Consider the following 13825-nt stretch of genomic DNA (forward strand, 5'->3'; position numbering starts at 1 on the left):
TTGTTTAAATTTAAATTATAGAAAGTTTGTATTTTTTTTTATTTAAAAAAAAAATAATTAAATGGGCTAGTGAGCCAACCCGTTTACCCACCAACCCATGGTGGGTCGGGCCGGGTTCAAGTTTTTCTGGCTCGCTAATAAATGAGCTGGGTTGGGTTGGCTCACTAAGTGACCAACCTGTGGTGGGCCGGGCCGGGTTGAGTCGGGTTACCCGTTTTGACAGCTCTACTTCTTCTTCTGCACTGTGAACTTGTTCTTGACTTTGAACATCAACTCCAACATCACTGTCATGTACCACTTCTTCATTTACAACCTCAACTCGACCCTCAACACAGTCATTCTCAACTAGCACTTCTTCTTTCTCAACCTCATCTCGACCTTCACACTCATTCTCAACCTGAAATGGTGCTTCAACACCAACACCCTCAATATGAACCTCAGCTCCACCCTCATTTTCAACCTCCACTGCTCCTTCCATATGAACATCACTGTCAACTGNCACTTCTTCTTTCTCAACATCATCTCGACCTTCACACTCATTCTCAACCTCAGCTCCACCCTCATTATCAACATCCAATCCATCCTCAATAGCCTTATGTTGTTGCACTTCCTCGTCCCCAACCCCACTACCCTCACCACTATCTGCTGGTCCTTCACATAAGTACAACACATCATTCACATCGTTTTCTACTACCTTTGGATTGTCCACCCCATGAACAATAAAGAGATTAACTTTTCCTAAATAATGAGCCACCTTCAGCATGGTCATAGCTTCTTTATCATCATACAACTTGTGTAATACATGTTGAACACTGTAATATAACTCTGATACTTGCATGTAACCCATGTGCTTAAGTGAACCCACTATTCCAAAATAACACCATTTGTCGGGGTCAACCTCCCAATATGTTATCTCCCCTATATATTTAAATGGCACGTCTTTTATCAAGGTCCCACCGTGGTGGACCACTATCTGAAACCTCTCAATAGACATCCCAACCCTAACCCTACAAATGCAAAAGGGGACCACTACATTAACTTAAAGAACGACCTATGGGACCACTATCAACCCCAATAACGCGACAACTGGTCCCATATAACAAAACCCAATTTCACCCCATACGTAAACCCCCCACAACGCGACAACATTCAAAAACAAATATTTCATGGAATTCACAAAATTGACAGAACAGAACATAAAGACTTAGCTCAGTGACGCTTTCCAATTCGCAATGCAAGGACAACAACTCCAATTTGAACTTCGATCTTCACCACAAAGGGATAATCCGAAATCGCGAATTGAAATGGAACCCTAACCCAGAAAGTGATAACCCTCTTTTTAATTAACCCCTCTTCACCACAAAGGGATAATTCTGAACTTTTTTAACCCCTCTTTTTTTCCATTTTTCTAATTTACACGTAAACAAGTCTCACACTGCCACGTTGCTAAGGTTATCCAGGGGGGCACCGGCAACGTTAGACGTTAAAAAATTGACGCCGTAAGGCAAAAGGACTCAATTGAACGAATTTTTCAAAAGGTGGGATCTATTGATAAGGAAAAAAAAAGGTAGGACCACATTGAACACAACCCCTCAAACATGGGACCAAAAGTGGAATTAAGCCTTAAAATAACTTAACCATAATATAAAGTTAATGTTTAGTTAGAAGTTCTACATTTTGGATTGAAACCATATAAAATTTTATATATATAAATTTATATAAAAGTTGAAAATATTTTTTTTAACTTAAAGTTTAATTTTTAATGAAAATTTGATGTGTTTTGTTTTTAAAATGTGTTTTCGAGATTAGAAGAAAAAAAATATTTAAATTGTGTTTGACTTTATTTTTAATTAATATGATACTATTCAATGTGATAGATATAATAGGTATTTCATTTTAATTTTAATTTTAATATTTGAGATTTAAGATCTAGAGTTTCGGATTTATAATTATTTTTAATCACTTAAATTTACTATTTAGAGGCTAACCTTTTTTCGAATTTGAAGGACTATTTTAATTTTTAAAAGTTGAGAAAAACAACACCAAGATTGCTCTGAATTTCATATAACGTTGACTGCTGAGTTGGCCTGTGTGTTTGTCTCTGAGGAGATTCTGAAGTTCCTTTCACCCACCTAAATGCCTATTGGATACATAATATTTCTTTTTGCCATATGATTTCATTTAGAAACTTCCACCATATAATAATATATTAGAGTAGAATATATTTATTACGTTATCCATACACGTGCCTACCAATTCGTTTTTATTAATTTGAAGATATTATGGGAAAATATTTTAATATTTTAAAAATTGATGACTTCAGTTCACCATAATGTTTATTCGTGTACATGATGAAAATATCTGGAAATAAACTTTCTCATGGTGATTAATTATAAAATATTATTTTGGAGAAAGTTAAATTAATTATTAAGCACATTTTTACAAGTGGCCAGAATTTTAATTACTACAGTGAGATAAGGAAAATAATTTAGTTAAAGTTGAAGGACTTTTTTAATATATTTCAACACTACCAAAGTCTTTACTTATAATTACGTGGACTTCGAAAAATTAAAAGTCTACATCTAACACTTTTAAATGTTATTGATTTCATTAGGCTTACATGTGCCAACTATTTCCATTATATTATCATGTTCAATTCATGAACCCCACAATTAATTAATTATATACTTACTCAAAACTTTGTTATTCTTTCGTTCTTTCTTTTAGTCATGATAATATATTCTATTAATTAAAAAAGAAAAAAAAATCGAATCTACTAATTTATTAACTGGTATTTTTCCTAATGACGTGAACATGAACTTGTAAAAACATATTTGTGAGGAGCAATTTCAAGTTAAATTATGAAAAACCATGTTAAAATATTATTTAATGTAATTTTAAATGAATGTTTACATGTTTGATCTATAGACATGGTGAGTTTATTTAGTGTAGACATGGAATAATGAAAGAATATAAAATTTAGGTTAAGTCAATTTATGAAAAACTTATACAATACAGTATAATAATTGAAGAGGAGTCTAACCAAATACAATTAAGGTAGAAGATTTTAACATCCATACTTAGTTTACTTTTTTTTTTTTTTTTTAAAAGACTCTACACTGGAAATTTTTTTATCTTTCCATTCTATAACTCCAAGCTTCTAAATCCCTAATTAGCCCATGTTCTTACTATCTCATCTTTCACAGTTTTTAAATGTAATTATTTTATATTAAAATAATTATTTAGAATAAAAAATGGTTAACTGAATAAATAAAATCCACCAATAATAAAATAAAAACTACATTTATTTATATAATTACAATAACTTTATTATCATAAAAAGATAACATAAATAAATTCGCACGTATGTTTCCAATAGTAGTTATAATCTTATTTTAAAATGTAATATATTACACAATATACAAATAGATAGATAGATTTACATATATATCTTATTTTCTTAATATTTATATGTTATTCCTAAGAAAGATAAATACTTTTAATATAATTTAAATTAATTATAATAATGAGTAATTCATTCAATAATTTTTTTTATCAAATTAAATATGTAAATTAATACTTTATATTTTGTTAAATTATAATAATTTTAAAATGAGTATTAGTGATAGAAAAAAAGAAGTTAGAAATTAAATTTTGTTAATTTAAGCATGGATTGAAAACATCATGTTGACCAAACAAAAATATATGACTTAAATTGAATTATTTCTTCCATTATGAGATCTTGTAGGGAGAATATAAGAATAGGTTGTTCATGGGTGATCTAAAGTTAATAACTTATAACTCAATCCTATAAATATATTAAAAATCTAAAAAAGGAAAGACACATTTAGATAGTAAAGTATGTGTTATAATTGGTAATAAGATTAATGGTTTTGGATTCATGTTGCACTATTATAAATCAATTCCAAACATTCTCGAAACATAATTCACTCCGTACATTTCAAAGTGTAGTATAATTAAAATTCAATAGAGAATATGAAGTTTTCTAACATCTTATTATTTTTTTGTTTTATTATAATTAGTTTTCATTTAACTCAGTCAACGACTCTTCAAATATCACAATTTGGAGGAAAACCAAATGGTAATATAGCTAAGGTATGAATATTTGATATTGTGTAAAAGAAAAACTAACATTGTTTGATGGAAACCAAACCACATTTCATCCAAAATTATAGGATTTTTTTTTTTGATATTACTACAACCTCTTCAATGATTTGTCATTTTCATATTCTTAAGGCTTTAACAAGTGCTTGGACTCAAGCATGTGCATCCACATCTGCTGTCAAAATTGTGATTCCAAAAGGGAATTATCAAATGACACATGTATTGTTAAAAGGTCCTTGCAAAGCTCCCATTGAACTCTACGTTGATGGCATAATTAAAGCACCGGTAAAGCCACAAGATGTTGGTGGTAATGAAATTCTCAGGTTTGATTATGTTAACGCCTTAACCATGTCTGGTAATGGAGTCTTTGATGGACAAGGTTCTTATGCTTGGACACAAAGTGATTGTTCAAAAACCTTTAATTGCAAATTTCTTGGCATGGTAAATAAATATTATTATTGACATTCAAATAAAATGCAACATGAGCATTTATCAAAATTAGATTTCATTCATTTTTGTATTATTCTATCAAATGTGAACAGAATTTTGCTTTTAACTTCCTCAACAATTCAATAATTCGTGGCATTACTAGCAAGGATAGCAAACAGTTTCATATTAATGTTTTGGGATGCAACAATTTCACATTTGATGGATTTAAAGTAATTGCTCCACATGATAGCCCCAACACCGATGGCATCCATATTGGAAGATCAAAAGTTGTGAATGTTCTTAATACAGACATTAGCACCGGAGATGATTGTGTTTCACTAGGTGACGGCAGTAAACAAGTTCTTGTCCAAAATGTCAAATGTGGACCTGGTCATGGTATTAGTGTTGGAAGCCTTGGAAAGTATACGAACGAAGAGCCTGTTGACGATATTACAATTAAGGATTGCACTATAAAAGGAACCCAAAATGGAGTGAGGATTAAGACTTGGCCTAGTGAGCCAGGAGCAATAACAATTACTAACATGAGATTCGAGGATATTACTATGGACAATGTTAGTAACCCTGTCATCATAGACCAAGAGTATTGCCCGTGGAATCAATGTACCAAAAAGGTATTTGGTCTCTTATATATTGATGTACACGTTGATATCATTGCTTAAGTTGCAAAATATTTCATGCAATACAAAAAAGTGACTTAAAAGACTAATTATATAATTTCTTATTGTTTGACGATCCAGTATCCATCAAAAATAAAGATAAGCAAAGTTACGATAAAGAATATAAAGGGAACTTCAGCAACTAAAGAAGGAGTGATTCTTTCTTGTAGCAGTGATGTACCATGTGAGGGTGTAGAGATATCTAATGTTGATCTCAAGTTCAATGGAGCTCCAGCAATAGCTGTATGCAGTAATGTGAAACCAAAAATTACAGGAACGGCCCCTGCCTGCACAGCTCCAAGTACGAAAAAACAGTAATATAAATTTGTTCAAAGAATCTATAAATGTATTATATGTTCTTTTAGAATAGTATACAATTATAATTGTTATCATAGTTAATAAGTTCTTGAAATAATTCAAGTAAAATGATAATTATGTATATAATGACTTTTTAATAATATATTGTTAATTTATCTGATTATAATAGATCTAAAATAATTTCTATTTTTCATGGTATTATAAAATGTTTAGAGAATGATTTAAAATGTAAGTGCAAGCCAAAAAATATAATTTCTTCTAATGATTTAGAATTCTTTTTATTGATCTATGTTATTAAAATAAGAATTAGTGATACTTAGTTATGACTGTATGAAAGCTTATTTGAAGGGGCTCTTTATTTTATAGCTTAATTCAAAATATTATTATCTTTTAAATTCAAATCTTTTTCTTTTATAATAATAAAGTAATAATAATAATATTAACTACAACATCAACAACAATAATAATAAGATTCACTCTCAACTTGCATTCCAAAACTACAACTATGTTATCCTAAGATCCTTTGTAAAAGTAATGTGACACAAAAGAATGTGTAGCTTAAGAATCAACACTGATACTTAGTCATTTTCTTCATAAAAATAAAAAAATAGTATTTAATAACCATACAATCACATAATGCACAACAAATCAGAAAGTTATACTATAGGAGCAAATGTACTCACTCCTCAGAACCGTAAAATCATGGCCCTGATACCATTAATGTGATATTCCATTTTTATTCTTGTAAAATGTGAATTTTAACAAAAACCTTGTTTATTTCAAAACATATTTCCAATTCAAAACTTATGATGCATTTCAAATATTAAAACTTAGAAAAAACATTTTTTTTTTTCAATTCCTTTCCAAAAAGTATTCCCAAAAATTCTCCAGCGCATCTCCTTACACATATGCATCTTCCACCATATCTGTATCAATAGATGTTCCAGTATAAAAACGCATTATCCAATCATTGAACAAATATAATCAAGTAAGGGAAATCTAACATGCAAAAGATCATTTATAAAGTAGGCATAAAACTTTTACTAGACATAACAATAATCATAATCATACAATAATCATATTAAACTCAACCATCACGACCTTACAAAACTAAACTCTATCATTCGTATGAAACATTGATACAAAATCTCGGGGGGTCATGCACTTGTAGAGACCTCCAATCCTCATCCAAAACCTTGGCCAATATAATGTATGTTCTTACATTCAAATTAAATTTAATTGAATGAGTAAAATAGAGCAAAAAGAATCAACTCAATTGGGTAACTGTAGAAATGTTTTTCACCAAACAAATAATAAAGGTCAAGGTTATCAACAACCTAAGCTAGTGGAATATTATGTGGAAAATTTTTCTAATTATAGGCCTCAATTTTAAGATTAATTTGACCAATCAAACTGTTAACTCTTTGGCAAGTGTACCAAATCGTTTAAAGTAATAAACCGGTAAGACCGAATATAGTTTCCCAAGAGACTCGGTTAATATTTTACTATCGTATAATTACTAACTAATTTAAGCTAAAGAGTGGTTCCCTTTAGTGTGAATTTGTGCAAGGAAAGTAAACATAATGCATAAATGGTAAAGTGACCTTCTTGGGGTTAAAACACTAGAAAATGAAATGATTTAAGATGATATGGAATGGATATGTTGGAGAATGATTTCAACTAATACACCCTAATGCAAATGCACTAAACCACTTTTCTTCATTAACTTGCTCTTGTCAACTTACTAAGTTACTTAAACCCAATCCCTTGGTGAGAAAGCCTAGGCTCACTTATTAAATCACAATCCCTTGGCAACCTAACAAGTTCACCCGCATTAAGAAAAGAAGTTTAAGACAACCAAAGGTCCTAGCTATATCCCTAGACACTATTTCCTTTAGGTGTTGAATCCATTTCAAGGTTCACACAACATTTCCTAATATTAAACAAACCCTAACATCATGCTATGGTTGATCAAGTCATAACAAACTTTAAGCAAAGGAAATAAACACTAGCAAATAATGAAAGAAGCATATTTTCATTTAAACCAAGTGCATTTACAAGTGGGTTGTAAAGTTTACATCATTCCCCAACAAAAAGAACTTAGCTCTCCAAAGTCATGGAGAGCTTGAGCTTACAATGGAAGAAAATGGAGTAGAAAGAGACCCAAGAAGGAGGAAAGGAGAGTTCCCACAGCTCCAAACCAGCTCCTAGAGGTCCAAAATGGTGTTTCTGAGCTTCAGCCGCCAAGAAGATATTACCCTCGAAGAATGTGAGCCTTTTATAGGTCTAGGGTGCCAAGTCAGCAAAAAGTCGTGCCCAACGCCTTCTTCTGGGGCGCCCGAGCGCCATAATTAAACATAAAATAGTGAAGCAACTGGCGTTGGGCGTCCCCCAGGGGTGCTAAGCGTGGAGATTAAGCTGAAAACAGCGAGCCAAAGGGCGTTGGGCGCCCTTTAGGGGAGCCTGGGCGTGGAGAATTGGCTGAAAACAACGAGTTGAAAGGCGTTGGGCTCCCTTTAGGGGCACCTGGGCACCACTTTTGCAGAGTAACTTCAACAAAACTTCCCTTTTTAGCTCTTCCTTGGTTCTCCACTCTTGATGGTTTGAATGTCCTTCCAAAGCACACAAAGTTCCTACAAAATTTGAGGAATTAGTGATGAAAATTGATGTGTTTATTCACAAAGTTAGATTAGAGAGAGGATTAAGCGTGTTTCAAGCTTCAAGAGAGTTGATTTGGTAAGAAAATTGTACCATAGATAATGGTAAGAATTAGCGTTATCACAAACTGAATAACAATATATCTAGAACTCATGGTAAAAATTTCAATTTGATCCAACGGTTAATGAAGCGAAAATATTAATTTTACTGCAATGACTTAGAAACAAGATCAAGGTGGTGCTGAGTTATCTAAGAAATACGAAACTAATTTGTCTAAGCACATACATCCAATTAATAATCCGAGCGGTCACATTGAATCAAGATGTGTTAGAAACTTTATATCAAAATTTCAAGTTATCCTAACGGGACATTAGGTAGGAATTGATGTTTTATCAAGAGGACTCAGAAATAAAATTAAGATGGGATTGAGTTCTCTAAGAAATACAAAACTAATTCCTCTAAACATAGACATCTAATTAATAATTCGAGCAATCGCATTGAATCAATATATCTTAGGGAATATATATCAAATCTTTAGGGCAATCTAACGATTAATGAGGTGGGAATTGAGATTTTATGAAGACAACCCAAAAAACAGAAAACAATGAAAGCTAGACAAGAAAACCAAAACCCCACAAGTGGATAGAATAACTTTCCTTACTAAAACCCAACATGCTCATATCTCATAAATTTAGATTCTTCATCCCAAAACATACCATTATCATACAAAAAGAAAAGAGTTAACTCCCCCTACCTTTTGTCTTCAACAACTTTATTCCTTTTCTTCACGAATATGAGTAGCTTTATAGACCAAGATAGCCTTTGCACTTTGAGAATCTCTCTGCACTCTCTCTAGAGACTTAGACTCCTCTTACAACTAAAGGTGGTTCTCTTCTCCTTGGTGGTATATTTTTCAATTCTTCATTCCTTTCTTATTTATTGCAACCCAAACTTAACTTTATCCACCTTATTAAACGAAATCCTAAGTACTAGGTGCTGAATCTTCCTCAACTTCCAAAGCTTGCTCCAATGGTACATCATCACCTACTGCTCACATCCAAAGGATTGGATGATCATCGTAGGGGGGAAGGCAAACACATGCAACATATACAACGCAAGGGTAAGCTAGGTCTCAAACAATCATACAATTCATTTCCAATCACTCTAACATTTCCAAGAATATCCATATACACACATAACCATGTGAGTCATCATAAACATAAGCATTTGTTTTATAAAACTCATCAAAACAAGCATCCTATCATGTTAAGACTTATAGACATGTCCGAACATAGAATGTATGTAGAGTTGGGGCGGGTTGTGCACTTGTGGTGGCCTCTATTGCTTTGCAAAGCCATTGCCGAGGGGTTCCACCCGACCACACAGAAGGCTAGTCCGTTACCGCGGAATAGACCTCTAGTGATAGAGCCTACCCTAGGACCTCCCACTACTCCCACCACATGCGTCAATCCTCTCTAAGTGAGAATTAAGACCGTTGGAGTGTTAGGGATAACCCCCCATATGGAAGCCTCTCACATTCATTCAATACACTAACTGATCTCACCGAGAGATCTTAATTTCATATTCAATCCGACCACTTTAAATCACATGATATTCTTCTTGAATCAATAATGTACCTCATAAACCACTTTGGTTCATCAAACATAAAATTTCATAGTCATTCAAGTGCATTCTTACTATATTGTCTCATACCAAACCCATACACCATCATACAACATCAACCATGTCATAAAAACAACTTATACATTACATACTTTCACAAAACCATCACTTATTAACACAAATTTCTTTAGGACTTTTAATTATCAATACTTAAGTAATTCAAACAGCTTAGAGACCCTCACCAATGGCTCCGGAAGGGTCAAAAACCCCCAAAACGACCTAAAGAACGTCTAAAACGGATACCCGAAACCCCACAAAGTATAAAAAACAAACACAACAGCAGAAAAGGGCGCCCAACGCCCTTTAGGGGTGCCCAGGCGTGGATTCTGCAGATTTAGCAGAACTCACCCACTCTCATTTCGTTTTAGGTCTTTTGGTGGATTTCTAGCACTCCTAACTTGATCTATATGATGAATCAAACTTGCCAAATCAACTCTAACACTTCCTAAACCAATTCTCTAGTGATTTCACATCAATTCACATTCAAATTACTCAATTTCATCAACACATGTGCCCAATTCTAATTCTACCAGTTAAGCAATGTTTTTACCACTTTTAAAACTTCTAACAAGTCACAATTGACTTAATCAAACTGTCCCCACTGCCAACTTACACCCTAGACCTCAGTTACTCAAAAACACCATCTCACTTCCTCTAAACTCACTCAAAACACTAGTTTTCCTCAACCTAAGGACTCAAATCCACTTCTACCATTTAGAACCTCATTTTAACCAATTTTATAGTTCTAACAAGTTATAATTAACTTGCCTAAGATGCTTCAACAGTCCAAAAGAGTCCTAGACCTCTACCTCTCAAATTCACTACTTCCCATCCCTTCAAATAACCCAAATTTCACCAACATAGAGACCAAAAACTGAATTTACCATTTAGAATGAGTTCCTAACCATTTTAGCTCTTCTAACAAGTCTCAAATGACCTATCTAAACTATCCCAACAACCCTCTTGCACCTTAGACTACAATGGCTCCAAATCACCCTTTCACTTCCTTAAACTCACTCAAAAGCACCAAATTCATTCAAAGCATTGCCTACTAATTAATATAACACGTTTCACTCCACCAACAAGTCCAATTCCAGCAAAACATCATACCCAATAACAGTTCACAGTCAGGAGGAGATCATCAACCCACAATTCATTATTCAAGAGGCACTAAATCTCAACATGCATCAACTAATTTCTAGCAAAATCAGTGGCACAACACATAGCTCATAATATATACATATATACATATTTTAAGCTACAAAACAGCCAAAACTCTAGCTCCCCTTACCTTGGAGTTGAATAGCCCAACTCACTAGAAAGCCCTAACAGCCTCACACAACAAGGAACTCGCCCAAACCCTACAAATCACCATTATGTGGTAAAGAACAACCCTTTAGAGATAGAGTTTGACAGAAAATAGTAGAAGGATGCTACTAGTTACATGTAACCAGTAGAAATCACATAGCCAAGGTTCTAAAACAACGGAGGAAAAAAAAAAGAAAGAACGACTTACCCGTCTAGGACCCGAAACTGATCGGTGGGTTTCGAAACTCTCTACGCCGCGGTCGCTTGGACACCACCTAATCGAAAATCTAATGGTTCAGTGGAAAGATATGGTAGAGAGAAGAAGGAAAAAATGATGAGCTGAGTTTTTTAGAAAGAGAATGGGGTTTGAGCTTTTGAACCTGGTTCCAAAAATTGGAGTTATATATTATATAATAGAGAAATAAAATTCAGGTTCTCGCATTAACACATTTTTTTTAATTATGACTTTATCCATAAATTTTAATTAAGCCTAAATATTAATATAACATTTATATAAATAAAAAATTCGACACATGCCCACCAACAATAATATATTTTAAATAATATATTAGTTTTAAAAAACACATGAATTAATAATATATTAGTTTTAAATAATTATTTTTTTTTGTAATTTTTTTTATAGTCAATTAGTTTTAATCTTATAAAAACCACATGAATTAACAAAATATAAATTAATAATATATAATAATGTAATAATGTTAAAAAATCATTTTTAATAAAAATATCAATATAACATTATACATATAATAAATTTTGTCTTAGGAAGGAGACATATTGCTCCATTTTAACAAAAAATAAATTAAATTAAATCGAATATATATATATATATAAGGACCGAAATTGAAATTAAGACAATAACACTTGGGAATGAAATGTAACAATGACAAAAAACTTAACAAAAATAATTAATAGTCAAAAAATAATTAAAAGAATTAGAAAAAAATTAAAAAAAGCCATAAATTGACACGTGAAAGGTAGTTAATATTGTTATTCTTTATTTCAAAAAAGACATTTTTTCAAAAGTTAGATGAAATTGATTTTTTTTTTAGAAGTAAGGAATAATTAGATACACGAACGCAAAATTGGAAACTGTATGACTAATTAAGCCCTTGAGCTATTATCTAAATGTTATGTAATAATCTGATTTGAAATTTATATAACTATAATTTAGTTCGGAATATTTGACGTTAGATATATTGTTTAGATAGAATACTCGATAATATCCTGTTTTTTTTTTTAAATTTTTAATAAAAATTAATTAGAAATTAATATTAAAATAATAAAAAACAGGTATGAGAATGGGTAGAAGTATTTTTGTTATCCAGATTGACATGAGACAAAAATTGTATACTTGTCGATTATGAGGATTTGACAATAAGGTACAATATTTACTTATGGGTGAAAATGAGGATGAGAATATATATGAATTTTTACTCTAAACAAAATGTAACATTCCTGACGGAGTGTCACTTGAAAATAATAAAATCCAAAATTTATGCTAATTTTATTTTTCATTTAAATGTTGTTGCTTATGACATTTATTCAAAACTTATAATTATTAACATTATTTAAAAGTATAGAAAAATACTTTAAACATAATAAAATTCCCAACAGCTAATCCCATATCTCTCGTCACGTTACTCCAGTCCTGCCTTATCTGCAACGCCATCTACTCCCGTCCAAGGACGATCATTGCAGGTGGAACCACAACTACAAAAGGAAAGGGTGAGTAACTAAGAACATAAAATAGTATATGATTTAACATCATACCATCACATCACAGACTAAAATAGTCATAACATCACAATACAGACTAATATAATTATAACATCACAACACATCTCATTATTCAACTCATAACTCAAATCATCCCCATCCAGACTATCATAGTCATAACATTACAATACATCACAGTATTAAACTCACAACCCAAATCATTTACACAAGCTTTTGTTGTTTCCTTGAATTTTGTCGTACCAAACCTGTTTTGCAAAACAGGGCGATTCGAGCTGCCTTCCATCGCAACTTCAGGCCTATCTCCCCGACTTCTCAAGGAACTACGAGTAAAAACTTCGGTTAGGCGCACCCACCGAGCACTATACTCACACGAGCCGAAGTCATTGGGCGAGACATCCAACCCTCTCTAGTCCCCGTGCACGAGGATAGGGTGACACTCGAATATCAGTCACCGCAGAGAACTCAACACACTATCGTATCGCAATACGAACACCACCGCTTCGACAAGAATTCTAAGGAAATGACAGAACACTTGCTCTCACAACTTCACCATCACAACCATACACATATCACCCACATATACAAAGTCAACCAAATTCATTGACCAACAATCAGTTAAAAATACTCAAATAATTAAATGAATAAATTTTTCACAATAAAATAAATTTAATTATTTTCCTACTGGCGCACCCCCGTAAAATTATTAATCTCACCCTTCCATCCACTAGAACCAATATTTCTAGTGCACCCGCCTTTTACTAAAATCACAACACATAATAAAACACACTTTTTAATGTACCCCTTTTTATCTTAAATACACTCCCTCTCATAAATCTACTAACCCAAGTGGTCCCCACAACTATTTTTAA

At 32.4% G+C, this 13825-nt stretch overlaps 2 protein-coding genes across 2 annotated transcripts in view; one reads left to right on the forward strand and one right to left on the reverse strand.

Moving 5' to 3' along the window:
* The window catches only part of LOC106762583 (protein Ycf2-like), a 1922-nt gene extending 1075 nt beyond the window's left edge, over window positions 1–847 (reverse strand). The window contains exon 1 of the mRNA XM_022780882.1: window positions 230–847. Coding sequence (XP_022636603.1) covers window positions 230–847 — 618 coding nt within the window. The remainder of the gene's footprint in view (window positions 1–229) is intronic.
* A 3014-nt stretch (window positions 848–3861) lies between these two features.
* On the forward strand, window positions 3862–5549 carry LOC106762591 (polygalacturonase-like). Its single transcript, XM_014646593.1, has 5 exons — window positions 3862–3875; window positions 4044–4116; window positions 4258–4566; window positions 4668–5186; window positions 5313–5549. Exons 1-5 carry the CDS (start codon window positions 3862–3864, stop codon window positions 5547–5549), a joined length of 1152 nt encoding a protein of 383 aa, XP_014502079.1.
* The last annotated feature ends 8276 nt before the right edge of the window (window positions 5550–13825 follow it).

Source organism: Vigna radiata, chromosome 1, assembly GCF_000741045.1.
Source record: "Vigna radiata var. radiata cultivar VC1973A chromosome 1, Vradiata_ver6, whole genome shotgun sequence".
In the NCBI taxonomy this organism is placed as follows: domain Eukaryota; kingdom Viridiplantae; phylum Streptophyta; class Magnoliopsida; order Fabales; family Fabaceae; genus Vigna; species Vigna radiata.